Source organism: Haliotis rubra, unplaced genomic scaffold (assembly GCF_003918875.1).
Source record: "Haliotis rubra isolate DU_JTF1 unplaced genomic scaffold, ASM391887v1 Scf23, whole genome shotgun sequence".
NCBI classification, from domain to species: Eukaryota; Metazoa; Mollusca; class Gastropoda; order Lepetellida; family Haliotidae; genus Haliotis; species Haliotis rubra.
Window position 1 is genome coordinate 549,235 of NW_025766336.1, and position 24,100 is coordinate 573,334.

A 24,100-nucleotide genomic window follows, 5' to 3' on the forward strand; every position below is an offset into this window, starting at 1 on the left:
TAGAAGGGCTGAGTTAAGAGCGGAAATCAAGCTGAGTTCCCAAGACAACAAGATATTGAAAGATAAAGTCCATGACCTTGAAGATCAAATCATTCGCCTTAACTATCAGGTGGACAATAAACTCAAATCGATCAGTAGTAAGCTGGATAACGTTGGTAAGCAGAAGTCAACGTATGCGAGTATTGTTAAATCACCAGTATCATCGTACAATTCTGGCAAACAGAACACTGACACTCCAGCTTCACCTGTAACCATCATCGACTCATCCAGTAACACTCGTACCTGTGCTGTGAACAGTACTGAACAGAACTGTAATAATGGTACAACCAATACCGTGTCTACTCAACCCACCAACAGCTGTAAGGAGACTATGTCAAATAAGAGCGTTAACAGAGCCAGTGACAGAAACAATACTCTCACAAACAAACAGTCTAACATGGTTGATCTCTCTGACAGGGATAAACTGAGGAAGTACTATGCAGATAATGTCCATGGTCTTGTGTTTCAAGGGGACATGGATACGACCCAAGAAGTACAGCCTTATCATCCTGTACAACATACAGCACAAGCTCACCACACTCTCCAGGATCAACGCGCAGACAAACCACAGACAACTACAACGTACCAGATAAAATTCCTGGCGAAAACCTACTCTACGCTGGAAGGTGTACCAAGGATAAAGACTAAACGTGTAGTCTTATCTAACATAAAGGCCGATAAACCGTTTGACAGTGTGAAACAGCTCATTCACGACTATGCACATGCTCGCTATGTGCGTGTGACGTACACAAGACTGCTACGCAAGCGCTCATACTATGACGGAACAGATACCTACACAGTGCAGGTCAATATGGCGTGTGACGACTACACTGGTGATATGAACGATAACTTCTGGCCAGCTGACATCACATGTCGTGACTATGTACCACGACAGAAGAAACGGGACAATTATGGGCAATATAGTGATAATGGATATTCATATCAAAATGAGTAAGTTTCTCCTTGTTTCCCTATATATCATGACTTTAAGCTTAATATCATGGAATATTCGTGGCTTACCACATGATTGTCAAGATATTGTCAATAATATTCCAGATGATGTTGATATTGTTGCTGTGCAAGAACATTGGCTCAGTCCAGATAATGTCCACAGTCTCAATGATATTAATGGTTTCTACTCATTTCATCTATATGTAACAAAACAACTTCTTCTCGAGGTGCTGGCGGTGTTGCCATACTGCGTAACAATAAGTCCACCTGGAGGCTGCGCAGAATTGCAACCAAGACAGAATTTTTTGTTGCTGCAGTTGTATATGCACATGGATACCCTGATATGTATGTAATATCTTCCCGACTACCTTCCACGAATGTTCTGCACTCTGTGTATGTAGATGCAGTTGAACAACTCTTTGATATGTATGATATCCTTAGTCAAAAGGGTGATACTTTTATACTGGGTGACCTCAATGCAGATATCTGTAAAAACATATTATCCCCACGTGATAGTGTGCTTTATAACTATATCACAGAACGGCATCTTATACATGCTGTTAGTACATTACGCAACCATGGGCCTGACCATACATGTAGAAGTAAGGACAGTAGATTTAAATCGCTCATTGATTACATACTCCTCCCGTCACACCTGACCGATCAGCTTGCCTATTGTTGTGTAATGGATGATTGTAGCTATGCTGTATCTGACCATTACCCATGTCTTGCTACTGTATCTAGACAACAGGAACATGTACGCAAATCTGATAGCCTCTATTTTCCAAAATGGCATAAAGCTGACCAATGTGACATTAACGTATACAGCGAGGAAAGTTCCCGACTTCTCTCAGAAATTACTATTCCCCCTCATCCCCTACCTCCCCATGAAATTGAATCATACACATGTAATGTTATAAATGCTCTACAATCTGCCAGTTCCCGGTGTATTCCTTCGGGTGTTTTTAAAGCACATTTAAAGCCATACTGGAAATCAGACGGACTAAACGATTTGCATTACAATATGCGTGTAGCTAGACGCGAGTGGTTGGTTGATGGTAAACCAAGGACAGGTAACTCGCCTTTGTATATTAATTACAAATTAGCCAAGCGGGAATTTAGACGATTACATCGTAAGTCTAAACGGAAACAGCGCTCAGATTTAAGTAGCGAATTAGAAAGGTGCTCCGATGCTGATATAGGTACTTTCTTTAAATCAGTTCGCAAAATGAGGCGACAGAGTCCAGTTGTTAAAGAGCTAGTATTTGGTCATAAATGTGCAAACACAGCAGAAGATATTTGTGAACTATGGGGTGATTACTTTGCAGATCTCGCCAAACCTCATTACTCTCCATTATTTGATAGCAACTTTCTAATAACAGTTGACAGGAAGGTTAGAAATATAAGCCAGAAATATTCCTCATGCAAAGAAGATATTTTATGTAAACATATTGAATGTGATGAAGTAAAGGAACATATCAGTAATCTCCACAAAAATAAATCTCCTGGCCCGGACTGTATTCACAATGAACATCTTATTTATGGTGGTGATGACATCGTAAATACATTAACGGGACTTTTTAACTCTATTTTAGGATCTGCATATGTCCCTAGCACTTTCAGAAGAGGTGTAATTATCCCGATATATAAAGGTAAAAAGGCGAAAAATGATCCAAAAAATTATAGAGGAATAACTCTTACTTGTGTTGGTAAACTTTTTGAAAAAGTCTTATTGGCTAGACTAGAAATCTGGGTACAAGAATACATACCCTCATTTCCAGACAAGCTCCAATTTGGGTTTAGAAAGGAACATGGAGCAACCACTTCAGTCTTTACTCTAAACGAAAGCTTATCATATTATCTAAGCAGAGGTTCTCCAGTTTATACAGCCTTTATGGACAATGAGAAGGCGTTTGATCGCATATGGCATAATGGACTCTTTTTAAAGCTATATCAAATGGGTATAAAGGGCAAAATGTGGCAGCTCCTATATCAAAGTTATACATCAAGCTCTGCTTTTGTGCAATATTGTGGTCTGAGATCAAATGAATATGTTATCAAGCAAGGTGTTGGGCAAGGTAGAGTCTTGTCTTCCTGTTTTTTCCTTGTTTTTATTAATGATTTGATAAGTGAACTTAGAGATTTGAACAATGGCATTTGTGTAAGTGGCATTAATATCCCATGTATTCTATTGGCTGACGACACAACACTTGCTTCCACTTCTCCAAAAGGTCTTCAATCATCACTTGATACTGTTTATAGCTATGCTGGTAAGTGGCGTCTAACGTATAACGGTTCTAAAAGCACTTGTGTCATTTTCTGCAAATATAAGAAACGTCTGGGTAATTATTCTTTCACCTTTGGTGATTCAGACATACCAATAAGTGATTGTGTTAAGTATGGAGGCATTTTACTTTCGTCTGATCTATCCCCAAAATCTAGAGTATATTCATACTGCCAGAAAGCACGGCAATCTGTAAATTCTCTAAAAAGTCTTGGTTTAAATGGTAAAGATCTCCACCCTACTTCTTCTGTTAAAATATGGAAAAGAATGATACTTCCAACGAGCTTTTACGGTTGTGAACTTTTACCCATTCTTCGAGGTAAAGATTATGACTTGGTAGAAAGTACACAGAGATATTTTGCCAGATGCATTCAGGGTTTCGGTAAGCGCTTTTCCTCTGCTTCAGTGCTAGGTAACCTTGGATTGTGGAGTATGGATGGCTATATAGATAAATGTAGACTATTATTTCTCGGCAAGCTGTGCAACAGCAAGTGTAACTCTTCATTTAAGGATATTTTCTGTGTACATTTAGCCACCTTTCAAAACAGAACAGCTGTCTTACACAGCATATGTGACACACCTATTCAAACTAGTTTAAAATACAATCTCTTCAATTATCTTAGTGACTATCTCGATTTTGGAAGGTTTCCATGTAAATCGTCATGGCGAAGAATCACTATTAATTGCATAAATAAATCTGAAACTGAACGATGGGCTTCTCAAGTGTGTGTAAGGCACGATATGAATAGATATCGCTTGACCCACAACTTCTTTGGTGTACATAGACTGTATTGTTTGATGTATTTCTACCCACAGTTTAAAGATATATTACAGTTTTGTGTACAAATCAGCTCAAGGGAAAATTCTCAAAACATTGTGAACTCTGCAAAAGATACTGTAATGATTATGACTGCCATGTAATTTTACACTGTGAACACTATATGTACAACAGAAATAATTTCTTTTCAAAACTTATAGATCTCTTTGATGTGGATGTTTATGTACAAATAGAATTATTATCTGAAGATGAAATGTTATCACTATTTTCTGGAGGTGAACTACTAGTAACTAACGATATTGATGAAATGTCATGGAGATGTATGATTGTCCTCTTCTGTAAATACCTATATTCCTTGCTTCCCTCACTAAACTGTGCATTCTAGACCTTTCATTTTTCTTAGTACATGTATAAATGACTATATGAATGTGTTGTGAATATATTGCTGTGATTATGTTGCTGTAAATATGTCATGTACATGTTCATAATGATCTTCGGACTACAATCTGGAGGAAATAAAGAGATTCATTCATTCATTCATTCATTCACCGTATGTTTAGCTGGTTAGACCTATCACCACATGTCTAGCTGGTTAGACCTAACACCGCATGTCTAGCTGGTTAGACCTAACATCGCATGTCTAGCTGGTTAGACCTAACACAGCATGTCAAGCTGGTTAGACCTACCACCGCATGTCTAGCTGGTAAGACCTATCACGGTCTTTCTAGCTGGTTAGACCTATCACCGCATGTCTAGCTGGTTAGATTTATCACCGCATGTTTAGCTGGTTAGATCTACCACCGCATGTTCAGCTGGTTAGACCTAACCTCGCATGTCTAGCTGGTTAGACCTAACACCGCATGTCTAGCTGGTTAGACCTATCACCGCATTTCTAGCTGGTTAGACCTAGCACTGCATGTCTAGCTGGTTAGACCTAACACCGCATGTCTAGCTGGTTAGACCTAACATCGCATGTCTAGCTGGTTAGACCTAACACCGCATGTCTTGCTGGCTAGACCAATCACCGCACTGTTAGCTGGTTAGACCTATCACCGCATGTCTGGCTGGTTAGACCTATCACTGCATTTCTAGCTGGTTAGACCTATCACCGCATGTTTAGCTTGTTAGACCTATCACCGAATGTCTAGCTGGTTAGACCTATCACTGCATGTCTAGCTGGTTAGACCTATCACCGCATGTTTAGCTAGTTAGATTTATCACCGCATGTTTAGCTGGTTAAACTTATCACCACATGTTAAGCTGGTTAAACTTATCACCACATGTTTAGCTGGTTAGACCTAACATCGCATTTCTAGCTGGTTAGACCTACCACCGCATGTCTAGCTGGTTAGACCTATCACCACAAGTCTAGCTGGTTAGACCTATCACCGCATGTCTAGCTGGATAGACCTATCACCGCATGTCTTGCTGGTTAGACCAATCACCGCATTGCTAGCTGGTTAGACCTATCACCGCATGTCTGGCTGGTTAGACCTATCACAACATGTTAAGCTGGTTAAACTTATCACCACATGTTTAGCTGGTTAGACCTATCACCGTATTTCTAGCTGGTTAGACCTATCACCGCATGTTTAGCTGGTTAGACCTATCACCGCAACTCTAGCTGGTTAGACCTATCACCGCATGTTTAGCTGGTTAGACTTATCACCGCATGTCTAGCTGGTTAGACCTATCACCGCATGTGTAGCTGGTTAGACCTATTACCGCATGTCTAGCTGGTTAGACCTAGCATCGCATGTCTAGCTGGTTAGACCTAACACCGCATGTCTAGCTGGTTAGACCTATCACCACATTTATAGCTGGTTAGACCTATCACCGCATGTCTAGCTGGTTAGAACTATCACTGCATTTCTAGATGGTTAGAACTATCACCACATGTCTAGCTGGTTATACCTAACACCGCATGTCTAGCTGGTTAGACCTAACATCGCATGTCTAGCTGGTTAGACCTAACACAGCATGTCTAGCTGGTTAGACCTATCACCGCATGTCTAGCTGGTTAGACCTATCACCGCATGTCTAGCTGGTTAGACCTATCACCACATGTCTAGCTGGTTAGACCTAACACCGCATGTCTTGCTGGTTAGACCTATCACCGCATGTCTAGCTGGTTAGACCTAACACCGCATGTCTTGCTGGTTAGACCAATCACCGCATGTCTAGCTGGTTAGACCTATCACCGCATGTCTAGCTGGTTAGGCCTATCACTGCATTTCTAGCTGGTTAGACCTATCACCACATGTCTAGCTGGTTAGACCTATCACCACATGTTTAGCTAGTCAGATTTATCACCGCATGTTTAGCTGGTTAGACTTATCACCGCATGTCTAGCTGGTTAGATCTATCACCACATGTTAAGCTGGTTAAACTTATCACCACATGTTAAGCTGGTTAAACTTATCACCACATGTTTAGCTGGTTAGACCTATCACCGCATTTCTAGCTGGTTAGACCTACCACCGCATCTCTAGCTGGTTAGACCTATCACCACAAGTCTAGCTGGTTAGGCCTATCACCGCATGACTAGCTGGTTAGACCTATCACCGCATGTCTAGCTGGTTAGACCTATCACAGCATGTCTAGCTGGATAGACCTATTACCGCATGTCTAGCTGGTTAAACCTATCACCGCATGTCTAGCTGGTTAGACCTAACCTCGCATGTCTAGCTGGTTAGACCTAACACCGCATGTCTAGCTGGTTAGACCTATCACCGCATTTCTAGCTGGTTAGACCTATCACCGCATGTCTAGCTGGTTAGACCTATCACCGCATGTCTAGCTGGTTAGACCTAACACCGCATGTCTATCTGGCAAGACCTATCACGGTATTTCTAGCTGGTTAGGCCTATCACCGCATGTCTAGTTGGTTAGACCTATCACCGCATGTCTAGCTGGTTAGACCTAACACCGCATGTCTATCTGGCAAGACCTATCACGGTATTTCTAGTTGGTTAGACCTATCACCGCATGTCTAGCTGGTTAGACCTACCACCGCATGTCTATCTGGCAAGACCTATCACGGTATTTCTAGCTGGTTAGACCTATCACCGCATGTCTAGCTGGTAAGACCTACCACCGCATTTCTAGCAGACTAGACCTATCACCGGATGTCTAGCTGATTAGAATTATCACCACATGTTTAGCTGGTTAGACCTATCAGCGCATGTCTAGCTGGTTAGACCTATCACCGCATGTCTAGGTGGTTAGACCTATCACGGTATTTCTAGCTGGTTAGACCTATCACCGCATGTCTTGCTGGTTAGATTTATCACCGCATGTTTAGCTGGGTAGATCTACCACAGCATGTTTAGCTGGTTAGACCTATCAACGCATGTCTAGCTGGTTAGACCTATCACCTCACGTTTAGCTGGTTAGGCTTATCACCGCATGTCTAGCTAGTTAGACCTACCACCGCATGTCTAGCTGGTTAGACCTATCACTGCATTTCTAGGTGGTTAGACCTATCACCACATGTCTAGCTTGTTAGACCTAACACCGCATGTCTAGCTGGTTAGACCTAACCTCGAATGTCTAGCTGGTTAGACCTAACACCGCATGTTTAGCTGGTTAGACCTATCACTGCATTTCTAGCTGGTTAGACCTATCACCGCATGTTTAGCTTGCTAGACCTATAACCGAATGTCTAGCTGGTTAGACCTATCACTGCATTTCTAGCTGGTTAGACCTATCACCACATGTCTAGCTGGTTAGACCTATCACCACATGTTTAGCTGGTTAGATTTATCACCGCATGTTTAGCTGGTTAGACTTATCACCGCATGTCTAGCTGGTTTGATCTATCACCACATGTTAAGCTGGTTGAACTTATCACCACATGTCTAGCTGGTTAGGCCTATCACTGCATTTCTAGCTGGTTAGACCTATCACCACATGTCTAGCTGGTTAGACCTATCACCACATGTTTAGCTAGTCAGATTTATCACCGCATGTTTAGCTGGTTAGACTTATCACTGCATGTCTAGCTGGTTAGATCTATCACCACATGTTGAGCTGGTTAAACTTATCACCACATGTTAAGCTGGTTAAACTTATCACCACATGTTTAGCTGGTTAGACCTATCACCGCATTTCTAGCTGGTTAGACCTACCACCGCATCTCTAGCTGGTTAGACCTATCACCACAAGTCTAGCTGGTTAGGCCTATCACCGCATGACTAGCTGGTTAGACCTATCACCGCATGTCTAGCTGGTTAGACCTATCACAGCATGTCTAGCTGGATAGACCTATTACCGCATGTCTAGCTGGTTAAACCTATCACCGCATGTCTAGCTGGTTAGACCTAACCTCGCATGTCTAGCTGGTTAGACCTAACACCGCATGTCTAGCTGGTTAGACCTATCACCGCATTTCTAGCTGGTTAGACCTATCACCGCATGTCTAGCTGGTTAGACCTATCACCGCATGTCTAGCTGGTTAGACCTAACACCGCATGTCTATCTGGCAAGACCTATCACGGTATTTCTAGCTGGTTAGGCCTATCACCGCATGTCTAGTTGGTTAGACCTATCACCGCATGTCTAGCTGGTTAGACCTAACACCGCATGTCTATCTGGCAAGACCTATCACGGTATTTCTAGTTGGTTAGACCTATCACCGCATGTCTAGCTGGTTAGACCTACCACCGCATGTCTATCTGGCAAGACCTATCACGGTATTTCTAGCTGGTTAGACCTATCACCGCATGTCTAGCTGGTTAGACCTATCACCGCATGTCTAGCTGGTTAGACCTACCACCGCATGTCTATCTGGCAAGACCTATCACGGTATTTCTAGCTGGTTAGACCTATCACCGCATGTCTAGCTGGTAAGACCTACCACCGCATTTCTAGCAGACTAGACCTATCACCGGATGTCTAGCTGATTAGAATTATCACCACATGTTTAGCTGGTTAGACCTATCAGCGCATGTCTAGCTGGTTAGACCTATCACCGCATGTCTAGGTGGTTAGACCTATCACGGTATTTCTAGCTGGTTAGACCTATCACCGCATGTCTTGCTGGTTAGATTTATCACCGCATGTTTAGCTGGGTAGATCTACCACAGCATGTTTAGCTGGTTAGACCTATCAACGCATGTCTAGCTGGTTAGACCTATCACCTCACGTTTAGCTGGTTAGGCTTATCACCGCATGTCTAGCTGGTTAGACCTACCACCGCATGTCTAGCTGGTTAGACCTATCACTGCATTTCTAGGTGGTTAGACCTATCACCACATGTCTAGCTTGTTAGACCTAACACCGCATGTCTAGCTGGTTAGACCTAACCTCGAATGTCTAGCTGGTTAGACCTAACACCGCATGTTTAGCTGGTTAGACCTATCACTGCATTTCTAGCTAGTTAGACCTATCACCGCATGTTTAGCTTGCTAGACCTATAACCGAATGTCTAGCTGGTTAGACCTATCACTGCATTTCTAGCTGGTTAGACCTATCACCACATGTCTAGCTGGTTAGACCTATCACCACATGTTTAGCTGGTTAGATTTATCACCGCATGTTTAGCTGGTTAGACTTATCACCGCATGTCTAGCTGGTTAGATCTATCACCACATGTTAAGCTGGTTGAACTTATCACCACATGTTTAGCTGGTTAGACCTATCACCGCATTTCTAGCTGGTTAGACCTACCACCGGATGTTTAGCTGGTTAGACCTATCACCGCATGTCTAGCTGGTTAGACCTATCACCGCATGTCTAGCTGGTTAGACCTATCACCGCATGTCTAGCTGGTTAGACCTATTACCGCATGTCTAGCTGGTTAGACCTAACACCGAATGTCTAGCTGGTTAGACCTACCACCGCATGTCTAGCTGGTAAGACCTATCACGGCATTTCTAGCTTGTTAGACCTATCACCGCATGTCTAGTGGTTAGAATTATCACCGTGTGTTTAGCTGGTTAGAATGTTCACCGCATGTTTAGCTGGTTAGAATTATCACCGTAAGTTTAGCTGGTTAGACCTATCACCGCATGTCTAGCTGGTTAGATCTACCACCGCATGTTTAGCTGGTTAGACCTATCACCGCATGTTTAGCTGGTTAGACCTACCACCGCATTTCTAGCTGGTTAGACCTATCACCGCATGTCTAGCTGGTTAGAATTATCACCCTGTGTTTAGCTGGTTAGAATTATCGCCGTATGTTTAGCTGGTTTGAATTATCACCGCATGTTTAGCTGGTTAGAATTATCACGGTATGTTTAGCTGGTTAGACCTATCGCCACAGGTCTAGCTGGTTAGATTTATCACCGCATGTTTTGCTGGTTAGACTTATCACCACATGTTTAGATGGTTAGATCTATCACCACATGTTTAGCTGGTTAAACTTATCACCACATGTTTAGCTGGTTAGACTAATCACCGCATGTTTTTAGCTGGTTAGACTTATCATCGCATGTTTAGCTGGTTAGACTAGTCACCGCATGTTAAGCTGGTTAGACTAATCCCCGCATGTTTAGCTGGTTAGACTAATCACCGCATGTTAAGCTGGTTAGACTAATCACCACATGTTTAGCTGGTTAGACTAATCACCGCATGTCTAGCTGGTTAGACGTATCACCACAGGTCTCTCTGGTTAGATTTATCACCGCATGTTTAGCTGGCTAGATTTATCACCGCATGTTTAGCTGGTTAGACTTATCACCACATGTCTAGCTGGTTAGACTTATCACCACATGTTTAGCTGGTTAGACTAATCACCACATGTTTAGCTGGTTAGACCTACCAGCGCATTTCTAGCTGGTTAGACGTGACGCCGCATGTCTGGCTGGTTAGACCTATCACCACAGGTCTCTCTGGTTAGATTTATCACCGCATGTTTAGCTGGTTAGATTTATCACCGCATGTTTAGCTGGTTAGACTTATCACCACATGTCTAGCTGGTTAGACTCTATCACCACATGTTTAGCTGGTTAGACTAATCACCGCATGTTTAGCTGGTTAGACTAATCAGCGCATGTTTAGCTGGTTAGACTAATCACCACATGTTTAGCTGGTTAGACTAATGACCACATGTTTAGCTGGTTAGACTAATCACCACACGTTTAGCTGGTTAGACTAATCACCACACGTTTAGCTGGTTAGACTTGTCACCACATGTTTAGCTGGTTAGACTAATCACCGCATGTTTAGCCTGTTAGACGTGTCGCCGCATGTTTAGCTGGTTAGACCTACCACCGCATGTCTAGCTGGTAAGACCTATCACGGCATTTCTAGCTTGTTAGACCTATCACCGCATGTCTAGTGGTTAGAATTATCACCGTGTGTTTAGCTGGTTAGAATGTTCACCGCATGTTTAGCTGGTTAGAATTATCACCGTAAGTTTAGCTGGTTAGACCTATCACCGCATGTCTAGCTGGTTAGATCTACCACCGCATGTTTAGCTGGTTAGACCTATCACCGCATGTTTAGCTGGTTAGACCTACCACCGCATTTCTAGCTGGTTAGACCTATCACCGCATGTCTAGCTGGTTAGAATTATCACCCTGTGTTTAGCTGGTTAGAATTATCGCCGTATGTTTAGCTGGTTTGAATTATCACCGCATGTTTAGCTGGTTAGAATTATCACGGTATGTTTAGCTGGTTAGACCTATCGCCACAGGTCTAGCTGGTTAGATTTATCACCGCATGTTTTGCTGGTTAGACTTATCACCACATGTTTAGATGGTTAGATCTATCACCACATGTTTAGCTGGTTAAACTTATCACCACATGTTTAGCTGGTTAGACTAATCACCGCATGTTTAGCTGGTTAGACTTATCATCGCATGTTTAGCTGGTTAGACTAGTCACCGCATGTTAAGCTGGTTAGACTAATCCCCGCATGTTTAGCTGGTTAGACTAATCACCGCATGTTAAGCTGGTTAGACTAATCACCACATGTTTAGCTGGTTAGACTAATCACCGCATGTCTAGCTGGTTAGACGTATCACCACAGGTCTCTCTGGTTAGATTTATCACCGCATGTTTAGCTGGCTAGATTTATCACCGCATGTTTAGCTGGTTAGACTTATCACCACATGTCTAGCTGGTTAGACTTATCACCACATGTTTAGCTGGTTAGACTAATCACCACATGTTTAGCTGGTTAGACCTACCAGCGCATTTCTAGCTGGTTAGACGTGACGCCGCATGTCTAGCTGGTTAGACCTATCACCACAGGTCTCTCTGGTTAGATTTATCACCGCATGTTTAGCTGGTTAGATTTATCACCGCATGTTTAGCTGGTTAGACTTATCACCACATGTCTAGCTGGTTAGACTTATCACCACATGTTTAGCTGGTTAGACTAATCACCGCATGTTTAGCTGGTTAGACTAATCAGCGCATGTTTAGCTGGTTAGACTAATCACCACATGTTTAGCTGGTTAGACTAATGACCACATGTTTAGCTGGTTAGACTAATCACCACACGTTTAGCTGGTTAGACTAATCACCACACGTTTAGCTGGTTAGACTTGTCACCACATGTTTAGCTGGTTAGACTAATCACCGCATGTTTAGCCTGTTAGACGTGTCGCCGCATGTTTAGCTGGTTAGACCTATCACCACATGTCTAGCTGGTTAGACCTAACACCACATGTCTAGCTGGTTAGACCTATCACCGCATGTCTGTAATACACTGAGTTCAGTGTTGGTAACAAATAGTTCCCATCTGCGGCTAAAGCCTACAGAGGTCCCAGACCAATTGACCAAGTCCACCTGGTCGGTGCACATGGACGTCTCTGTAACCAACTGTGAGAGAAGGGTCAATTAGACAATTAACAACCTAGGGGATTTTGATTAATAGATAATGACACAACCATCCGTAGTTACAGCGTATTAACAGCTGACACTTAACAGAGACCCGCATTCTTCAAGAGCTGACAAGATGTATTTTGGGTGACATTGATATATGTTTGACTAAATTGGGCAAAGTAGGCGTTGAGCAAACGATACTGGCTATCACCTTGAAAAGGACAGAGATGGTTGGCGAATATTTTATGATTTACAAAATCAGATGCAGACATACCTAACTTGAGCTGTCTCCATATATCTGTAGATGTCTTTACATATTCCTATAACATACAGATTATATGTGGCGGTAGATGCCTTCGGATCTAAAAATTAATGCAAAATACTTCTCATAAATTATAGATAGTACTCAGATTTATGGCGGTATATGTGTAAGACAAAGCTGTGTAGAATATTCGTGTTAATTGGGGCAGGCATAGGTGCGACGGACAGTCGTAATAACAGTACATAAACCATTTAGTTTCCATGTTTGCTAAGTGTGATTTCCTGATCACATATATACAGTATATAACAGTTACCAACCACATAAAACACATGTTCTCCAGATAACACATTCTACTGATTACAACGTTTAGGACCCTGATGCATCAAGTTGCTGTTACGTTTATACTGACACCGGTATGGGAAGTTATGTGAATTATATCAGTCTAGATTACATCAAGTCGATAATGGGTAAGTACATTTCTGTTTAAATGCGAGGAGAACATGATAATGAAAACGGCTAATGAGTATTGTTCTCTATACATGTAGCTCTGCCTGGACACAAACGTGATCAGGTGAGGCTACATATATTATCACCGACAGTATTCGTGGTATTTGCTGTAATCAGTTTTGGCCTTTCGAATGCATCAGATAAAAGCGACGACATATTTTCAATAATAGTAGAAAATATTTGCTAACAGCGGAGTTAATTGCACGATTTGGTGAAAGCCACGAGCACGGGTGTCATGCTAAAATCCTGGAAAGACAATCGGGGCGAACTGAGAATCGAACCCACGACCATAGATATTTAAGGTGAGAGAGACAATTACCCTTGTTTTGACGTAGTGTACACAATTTACGTCTGTTGGCAATAGGACAGTTTGTAAGAGGTCGTAAACGTGGCCGTATGCGATTTCCAATTGTTTGACCCTTACGTTTTACTCAGATTGCCTGATGCACGTTTGCAGCACTCGGACTAGCCTTTCGACCGAGCCTTGTTTGGATCATTCAAACCTGAAGTCTTGTCAGTGACCTGGACGCCTGGAACAGGGACGATTATCTGGTACCTGTTGGTATCTGTTCCTGCTTCCCAGTAGCCTGTAGATATTCCACGCACTGCAGCTGCAGCATCACAAGTTGGGTTGTGTCAAGTAAACCACAACGGTATCACAACACAACCACAACGGAATCAGGAGGATTGATAGAAATATTGATGAAATGAGATCATTCGACCTTCCTTGAAAATCCAACGCTCGTTTGGTGTGTGGCGCATCTCCATACTACACATATAAAGCTTCTTGTATAGGATGTTTGTCATAAGCACATACCTAATGTTCTCATAATCGTTATTAACATAACATAGTTTATTATCCCCTACATATTTTTAAATAGTCAGTATAAATGTATCGAGTCAACATGTCTCGTCGCAATTATGGCAAGCACACCTCGAAGATTTTTATTGGCTCGTTCGCAGCTTCATTGGCGTTCAATGTATGCACTGTTGTGCGATGGGTTCAGGCGTCAACAGAACGGAGCAGTCTCTGCACATTCCCCAACAACAGATTACCCAGGTCCAATGTTTTTCATCTTAATGACGTAACTATTCGCGCTCTGAGCTGAATTATGTCCTGACATCTATGACACATTGTGTTGAGCAATATTATGATCACTTAACTGTTCACTGAAAAGATTCCGATACCCATGGTTTGTTCTGCCAGTGGTATCTCATCCGAAAGCCATGTTTATCCTTTTTTAGTCTTGCTTGTGTTCCTGAATGGAATGTCAAAACATCTGCTTAAAAACTGGTTAAATATCGGAAGCAGCTGATGGAGTGAAGGCCGAGTTCAGCTCAATTGTATCTATTTTTTCATAAAATAATGATTAAAATTTTGGTGTTTTAAGCTAAGTGGATTAAGAGGCATATTTGTCCTTGATAATTTAAGGGAAATTGTGTTTGATAATTTAGGGGAAATTGTGTTTCTTTCAATTGCAGACGATGTGGCTCTGGCGGATGATTTAATAATTGCTTTGCAAAGATTTGATTTCATAAATGGTTTCGCTTTGTTGTCGGAAAAGAGAAATAGAGATGGATGTGAATTAGTCTAACGAAATTGTATTGAAAAACAATGGTTATTTGTGGAGTGTAAGACGTGTTTTATTCACTGCAACCTGTTATAAATATCTAGGTATTATTTTCTCATCCTGATTAGTAGTCAAGAGCATGTGACATCCTATACATCTGTTGAAGCCAGAAAACATGTTCTGTCTTTCCATGTGTTTATGTTTGTAGCACAGAGATGCGCCACACACCAAACGAGCGTCGGATTTTCAAGGAAGGTCGAATGATCTCATTTCATCAATATTTCTATTAATCCCCATGATTCCGTTGTGGTTGTGTTGTGATACCGTTGTGGTTGTGTTGTGATACTGTTGTGGTTGTGTTGTGATTCCGTTGTGGTTGTGTTGTGATACCGTTGTGGTTGTGTTTGGTTGTGTTGTGATACCATTGTGGTTGTGTTGTGATTACCGTTGTGGTTGTGTTGTGATACCGTTGTGGTTGTGTTGTGATACCGTTGTGTTGGATTCCGTTGTGGTTGTGTTGTGATACCGTTGTGGTTGTGTTGTGATACCGTTGTGGTTGTGTTGTGATACCGTTGTGTTGTGATACCGTTGTGGTTGTGTTGTGATACCGTTGTGGTTGTGTTGTGATACCGTTGTGGTTGTGTTGTGATACCGTTGTGTTGGATTCCGTTGTGGTTGTGTTGTGATACCGTTGTGGTTGTGTTCCGATACCATTGTGTTGTGTTGTGATACCGTTGTGTTGTGATTCCGTTGTGGTTGTGTTGTGATACCGTTGTGGTTGTGTTGTGATACCGTTGTGGTTGTGATACCGTTGTGGTTGTGTTGTGATACCGTTGTGGTTGTGTTGTGATACCGTTGTGTTGTGATTCCGTTGTGGTTGTGTTGTGATACCGTTGTGGTTGTGTTGTGATACCGTTGTGTTGTGTTGTGATACCGTTGTGTTATGATTCCGTTGTGGTTGTGTTGTGACACCGTTGTGGTTGTGTTGTGATACCGTTGTGGTTGTGTTGTGATACCGTTGTGGTTGTGTTGTGATACCGTTGTGGTTGTGTTGTGATCCCGTTTTGGTTGTGTTGTGATACCGTTGTGTTGTGATACCGTTGTGGTTGTGTTGTGATACCGTTGTGGTTGTGTTGTGATACCGTTGTGGTTGTGTTGTGATACCGTTGTGTTGTGATTCCGTTGTGGTTGTGTTGTGATACCGTTGTGGTTGTGTTGTAATACCGTTGTGTTGTGATTCCGTTGTTGTTGTGTTGTGATTCCGTTGTGGTTGTGTTGTGATACCGTTGTGGTTGTGTTGTGATACCGTTGTGTTGTGATTCCGTTGTGGTTGTGTTGTGATACCGTTGTGGTTGTGTTGTGATACCGTTGTGTTGTGATTCCGTAGTGGTTGTGTTGTGATACCGTTGTGGTTGTGTTGTGATACCGTTGTGGTTGTGTTGTGATTCCGTTGTGGTTGTGTTGTGATACCGTTGTGGTTGTGTTTGGTTGTGTTGTGATACCATTGTTGTTGTGTTGTGATACCGTGTTGTGATACCGTTGTGGTTGTGTTGTGATACCGTTGTGTTGTGATACCGTTGTGGTTGTGTTGTGATACCGTTGTGGTTGTGTTGTGATACCGTTGTGTTGTGATTCCGTTGTTGTGTTGTGATACCGTTGTGGTTGTGTTGTGATACCGTTGTAGTTGTGTTGTGATACCATTGTGGTTGTGTTGTGATTCCGTTGTGGTTTACTTGACACAACCCAACTTGTGATGCTGCAGCTGCAGTGCGTGGAATATCTACAGGCTACTGGGAAGCAGGAACAGATACCAACAGGTACCAGACAATCGTCCCTGTTCCAAACGTCCAGGTCACTGACAAGACTTCAGGCTCGAATAATCCAAACAAGGCTCAGTCGAACGGTGAGACAGAGTGCTGCAAGCGTGCATCAGGCAATTTGAGTAAAACGGAAGGGTCAAACAACTGGACATCGAACACGGCCACGTTTACGACCTCTTAAAAACTGTCCTATTGCCAACAGACGTAAATTGTTAACAGAACGTCAAAACAAGAGTAATTGTCTCTCTCATGTTTCCGATGTCTCGATTCACGCTTCGCTACCTAAGTACACGTGGTCGTGTCTGACAACGTAAAGACAACGTAACCAGATAGGTCATGGCAGATCTAGCAGTGTTGGTGTGGATTGATATAATGACAGCATACTGACAGCCTATGTTCCCGTTTGCATTCGTGTGGCTGAACTTGGCCAGGAGCTGCATTAGGAGTAGGGCAGATTCCCCCAGGGCGCCTTTTTGATACATACATATGCAGTATGTCTCGACGAGTGAATTGATCGACTGACAAATTTCGATGTGATCACAAAAATCTCATATTAAAATTTCCTATCACAGCTCCGTCGTCCTCTATTTTCATAACATTTGTTATGATACTTTCATTATTGTTCTTTCAATTTCTTCCCAATTCATTCCTTATCACAAATATATATTACTCCAAAATATTACTAGAAAATAATATAACTGTTACGTGGTTTAAGCATTGATTGAAAGTAAAGTAGCAAACAAACAACGAGTAATATCAGTTGGATTGTTGAATACGTAAATTTGTGAAAATCGTTTGGCACAAAAACGGGACGCCGCTCATTGTGCTCATATTGAACACCCCCACTGGAACTAGCTAAGCCTCAAAAGATTATTTAAACATATGGTTTGCTCTGTATGTACTTAATGAGCAACAGTGAAAAAAACCTTTGAGGTTTTCTCTCCCGAATAAAAGGTTTTACACAATATTTTCGCACAAGCATAATTGCAATACGATGTAGTACAGGAACATGCCTTGCTGCATCAGTGAATTCATACAATGAGTTGCTGTTAATTACTTATAATTACGTAGAACTATTTTGGAATATTCAATATCTTGTACTGAATTGAAAATGGCAGTCTTTTTCAATCATAAGGAAATAACCAAGAATATTTAACATGATCAATTATATAACATACAATAAATGTAGCACAATCTGGTACACTTTCTTAGATATCTGATTACAACATTTTATAATCTATAAGTTTAAAGGTTTTATTTTTCCTAATCTGATTCATTTTAATACATTTATATTTACTGGATCTTAACAATTGTGGTAATCACCGAACCTAATGCTGTGGCCATTTTCAATTTCAGCTCCAATCTGCCTTCATCTTTTTGCGCGCAAATTCAGCTACAGACAGCTCATGTTCTTTGGAGCCATAACGTCGTCTACAGGAATAGCAATGAGCTTTGTGGCCTCAGATATGGTATACCTCCTGTTCTCCTGCGGTGCAATGATTGGTAAGAGAATCCTTCTCCTTCGTTATTGTATTGTGTCCTACTTTGTATCTCCCAACTCATCGAGTACTGTTCACACAACATCTGACCTTCATGACATCCATCTAAACAACTAATCCTGGAAGAATTACATCACTCTATGACATAACACCACGCACGCACACACACGCACGCACGCACGCACACACACACACACACACACACGCGCGCACACACACACAAACATACTGAGTCAAAAAAGAATCTTCACAAAATGTAATTTGAAAAATAATGAATAATTTTTCTCTGATGATACATCTATGTATCCGAAATGGGATCCCTATCTTTCGACGCTAGAAAAACGTTAGCAAAACCCACTCAAACCCATCCATTCGTCGTGCAAATGACGTTAGTGCCAAATCAGGTTTTGCACGTGCAGTCGATCACGTGATCTTCGCAGCGAAGTTTTCTTCATATGCACGTGTTTGCATTGGCCTCAAGAATTGAAAAAACACTTTTAAACCACAGTTCTAACGGTGCTTGAAATGCCACGATTGTCAAATGTGCAACGTGAACGTGCCGTTGGCATGTTGCAAGTGGGAAGATCAGTTATTGACGTCGCAAGAGCAATGGGATGCAGCCGTCGTACTGTGTATGACTTGCGAGGTCGTCTACAAAAAACTGGCACCACTTCTGATCGCCCAAGGTCGGGTCGTCCACGTGTGACGTCACGAGCAGAAGACCGTCAAATCGTCCTACGTCACCTACGTGACAGATTTCTGCCGGCTACACCAACCAGGGCTGAGATGTTTAGAGGTCGACAGTCCTCACAGACCATTCGAAATCGGTTGCGGGCTGCCAATCTCCATTCTCGACGTCCATATCGTGGGCCAATATTGACGCCTTTTCATCAACGTCAACGTCTGCTTTGGGCCCAACGTCACCTCCGATGGACCCAGAGAGACTGGAATCGAGTCGTCTTTAGCGATGAATCCAGGTTTACCCTCAGATTCGCGGACGACAGGCATAGAGTCTGGAGACGACGTATGCCCAATGTTGTGTACAGGAAGTCGACAGATTAGGGGGCGGAAGTTGTATGTTGTAGGGTGCTTTCTGTGGGAACAACCGTTCCCGACTTCTGGTCATCCGTGGAAACCTCACAGCTGCTGCTTACCACGACCAGGTGCTCACCCCTGAACTCGTTCCTTTCATGGTGTGGGGTGCTTTCTGTGGGAACAACCGTTCCCGACTTCTGGTCATCCGTGGAAACCTCACAGCTGCTGCTTACCGCGACCAGGTGCTCACCCCTGAACTCGTTCCTTTCATGGAGGCTCATGGCCCAGGTCTACAGTTCCAGCATGATAATGCTCGGCCGCATACCGCGATGTTGACACGAAATTTCCTTCAAAACGCTGGAATCAACGTCATGGACTGGCCATCGAGGTCCCCTGACCTTAATCCAATAGAGCACGTTTGGGATGCACTTGGGAGAAGGCTTCGTGGTCTTAGGAACCAACCTCAGTATTTGCAGGAACTTAGCGCTGCCTTGCAAGAGCAATGGCGCAGAATCCCCAACCACGTGTTCACAAGCATCAGGCAGTCGATGAGGAGACGGTGTTTGGCAGTGGTGAATGCGCGGGGCGACCATACACGATATTGAACTGAGAAATTTCGCATTTTTATTCTTGTGACTTGACATTCTGTATACCCATGTTTTGGAACGGCGGTGTAGCCTAATGGAACTGATTATGGCACTGTCAGTGTATCGAGTACATCACACAGATCTCAGCAATGAAATAATAACAATTTAACCATCTTACCATCTCTTGTTCTTTTATACTGCCCTGAAGAAAGAATGTGAAGTTTCTTTTTTGACTCAGTATATATCTGTAGTTTGATACATGAGATGTCAACGCCAGACACTAACTCCGGCTATTCCCTCTCACAGGCGTAATAGTATCCCATTTGTAGTTCAGGATAAGATTAACTTTATTGACATAGCCTTTCTGAATCAGTCACTCGGCGTTTCACTTTGCCGTACGCCATATAATGAGCAAGTGTTTATGAATCACTATCACATAGTGATAACGCCCAGTACTCGCAAAAAGAGGAACGCGTGCGACTGCGCGGTTCACCATCACCCAGTGTTTATGGCCGAAACTGTTTCCACCAAGCTGAGTATTTTGGATTTAGGAGGCTGAGTTTACAATGCAACATAAGCAATTTATATGCATGTTATGCATATTCAAAGCACTCTTGGCATGAAACGTCGTCATATGAGCGAAATATTCTCAAGTACGACGTTAAACCCAATTTCACCTCACCTCACCACGGCGTGAAACATTTTCGAAGGAGGGAACCTTGTAAGTATGTTTCCTATAGTATGAACATTTGACCTGCAAATATTAGCTGGTTTTGTTTCAGGGGTCGGGAATGCCTTCATGCACGGACCAAGCCTAGTCATGGTCGGTCTGTATTTCAACAGGCGGTTAAGCCTCGCAAATAGTATAGCCATTGGAGGTGGGAGTTTAGGACAATTTGCCTTCCCACCTCTATTGTACATTCTCTTTGAAACGTACGGTTTAAGAGGCACTCTTTTACTGATAGGGGGATTAATGTTACATTGCTGTCTAAGTGCTGCTATAATGAGGCCCTTCAAAACCCCGACATGTGACGCCAAACAGGGCCAGTGTGAGGAATGTCAACCGCTTACATCTCATCAAAGTCGTCAGGATGAAGAGGACGAAAAATGGAAAGAGAGGGATTTGTTTCCGACAGTAATCACTTGCAAACATGCTGGACTAGATGTTAAGGAGGTGGATGTAAATGAGAAATATCCTCAAATCAAAGCTATGGAAACACCAAGAACAGAAGTGGCAAAGGCAAGATTATATAGGGATGGTTAATGTTTTTCAGTGGTATCAGGCTTCTGTAAAAGTAAATTCATCAATAACGAAATATCTTTCTAAAAATATCTTTATAAAATTACTATAAACTGTAATTTTAAAAGTTACTTATAGCCTACTGATTGAAACAATGCATGCACTTTCTTGTTCCCTCAGACTGGCTGTAACGTTCATCACGACGTGGATAACAGAAACACCTGCTGCTTAACAAACTTGATAGATCTTTCATTGTGTCGGAATCCTGTATTTGTTTTGCTGCAAATTGCATCAGCTCTTGCTAATGTTGGCTGTACACTGCAGACTATTTACATTGTACCCCATTCGAGAGATCTCGGCTTTGACGAGAAGATGACGTCGCTCCTGGTTACAATTATTGGAGCAGCTGACATAGTTGGAAAACTTTCCTGTGGATTATTGGCAGACACAGGCTTTATAAAACGTTACAAGCTGCTTGTTATATCACTGATCATAAGTGGAACCCTGGCACAATTTATGTCATTCCTGGCTTCTACAACAACCATTATTCTATATTGTGTGGTGATTGGTCTGGCTGGAGGGTGCTACTTCTCCCTGTTGTCCCCAGTGTTAATCGACTTTTTTGGAATCAACAACCTGCCACGCTCCCTCGGCATTACGTTGTGTTGTGAGGGAATAGCCAGCACAGTAGGACCCGTGCTTCTTGGTAAACCATTAATATAATTTGTGTAGGGTCAAGAGAAAGTATGAAAGGTGTTACTTGTCGACTTTCATACTGAACCAAAACGTTAACCAGGAATCTTTGGGCATTCAATATTGTACAATGTATGTTTGTATTAGAAAATGTACTAGATTTGCAAATACAAATTAGTGCAAAGTAATTATAACAGCAGTACACAAGAGTAGCACCACAACATGCAGTTAAAGTGCAATTAATAATGAAGTATAAACTACAACAACAGTCAGGGATAATAATATTCACCTCACAGCACTTGTGGTCCGACTTAAGCATACGGCTAGGCGGGATATCCAGAGTAACAGTATGATCATCACACAACCGCTGGCCTACTGAACCTGAAGTAAGTTGATGAAATGTTTTGCTGTACACTACACTGCCATATAGTACCCTCCCCTTTTGGAAAAATAAGCTTAAACATAGTGAGAAACTTGCTAAGAACAGTAAATAACAGCTAGTATACATGAAAATTATGAAGATTTTCATTAAGATGCCAGATCAAGAATGATCACATTCAATCAATTCGTGATAATGCTATAATGCTGCCTTTGCCTTTGATATATTTGATGTCTAAGTCTAATTCCATCAAAAGAAACAAGCTCGAATGCATTAGCCATTCCTTTGTATTCTATATTTTAATTGGAAATGGATGTTGATGTTTGTAAACTTGAAGAGGAATCAAATCAACTTATAACCTGACTTTTGAGTAAGAGTAACTACATCGTCAAGATTGAATCTGATTGTCTGTCAAATTGTCATGAATAAGAGCAAACAGAATGATCAACGTTTGGTAATTCCTTTTGCTCTTTGACAGCTCCAACGCCAATATCATTAGCATTTGCTGTTAATCTTAAGGAGTTTTCAAAACGTAGTGCTCAGAGAACAGTCGAATTCACATCAACATTTACAGTCAACTAGGCTTCAGTGATTCTATAAATAAGGCTGGTATACCCTTTAGGTTCTTGTACCATGGAACGAGTCATGACATTATGCATGTATGCTTTGACACTCTCAAGATTGGCTGGTACGTAAGACACTTAAAAGTGCCTGGAGCTTTCTATAGTTGCCCAGTTGCCCCAGAGTTGTGTTGGGGGCACAAAGATCGAAACGCGTGGCACCCCCAATCAGTGGAATCTGCCAATACCCCTTCATTGGGTTAAACTTGGTAATGAACTCGATTTTGTCATCAATTCTTGTTGTGGGTAAGAGTCACGTTTAGAAAGAAATTCACCTGTTTCATGTCTGTACAAGATCTGTGTCTATCATTAGATTTAGGCACAATTAAAACTGCTTACAGCAATCAACAACAAATGAGTGCATTTTTACCATATTCTTATGATGAAACCCTTCTAAAGCTCATGAAAATTCAAAGCCCGTTTTTTATATTGTATTGTCCTAATTTTAAATCCAGTTTTAGAGATAGATACTAGTTTTATTTCTTGAGTCTGTGATATTCTAGTTGGTTTTACTGTCCTTTGTTGACAGGCTTTTAGTGATTTACATGTATTTATGATGAAGTCAAAAACTTGTTGTAGTCACGATATGACTGAAATATTGCCAATGTGACTTTAGATTTTAACTGACTCACAAAAGACCTAAAGTGAGTAATGCCTAACTGATGTGTTGTCTGTTGGAAAGCACCTGACATGAAATTGTAGCCCTGATTTCACCGAACAGTCCTAGGCAAACCAATTTGTGAGGAATATTACCCAAACCTTAATAAATAATATTCAAAGGTATTATCTTATTAGATTTGCCAACCATTTGACATACAAACTTCAGCCACAAATTAGACCAAGAGACAATATAGAGTTCTGTCACATGTTTTGTTCAAACCCAAAAGACCTGCCAATGGAGTATTATGTGCCAAAGTCAGAAGATGTTTTCAATATTAATTTGGAAGAACAATGTGATGAAGAAACCATCTATTCGTTATCAGCAGAAATATCTTGTAGCCTCCATTATGTCATCAGGAGGATATTCTTGAAATAATAGCAAACTGTAATCTCTTTCCAA

General features: G+C 41.9%; 1 protein-coding gene across 1 annotated transcript in view; it reads left to right on the top strand.

The window, feature by feature from the left end:
* The window catches only part of LOC124277900 (monocarboxylate transporter 13-like), a 43,621-nt gene that overhangs the window by 15,727 nt on the left and 3,794 nt on the right, over positions 1-24,100 (top strand). Inside the window, exons 4-6 of the mRNA XM_046713626.1 lie at positions 18,344-18,490; positions 20,891-21,348; positions 21,529-22,054. Coding sequence (XP_046569582.1) covers positions 18,344-18,490; positions 20,891-21,348; positions 21,529-22,054 — 1,131 coding nt within the window. The remainder of the gene's footprint in view (positions 1-18,343; positions 18,491-20,890; positions 21,349-21,528; positions 22,055-24,100) is intronic.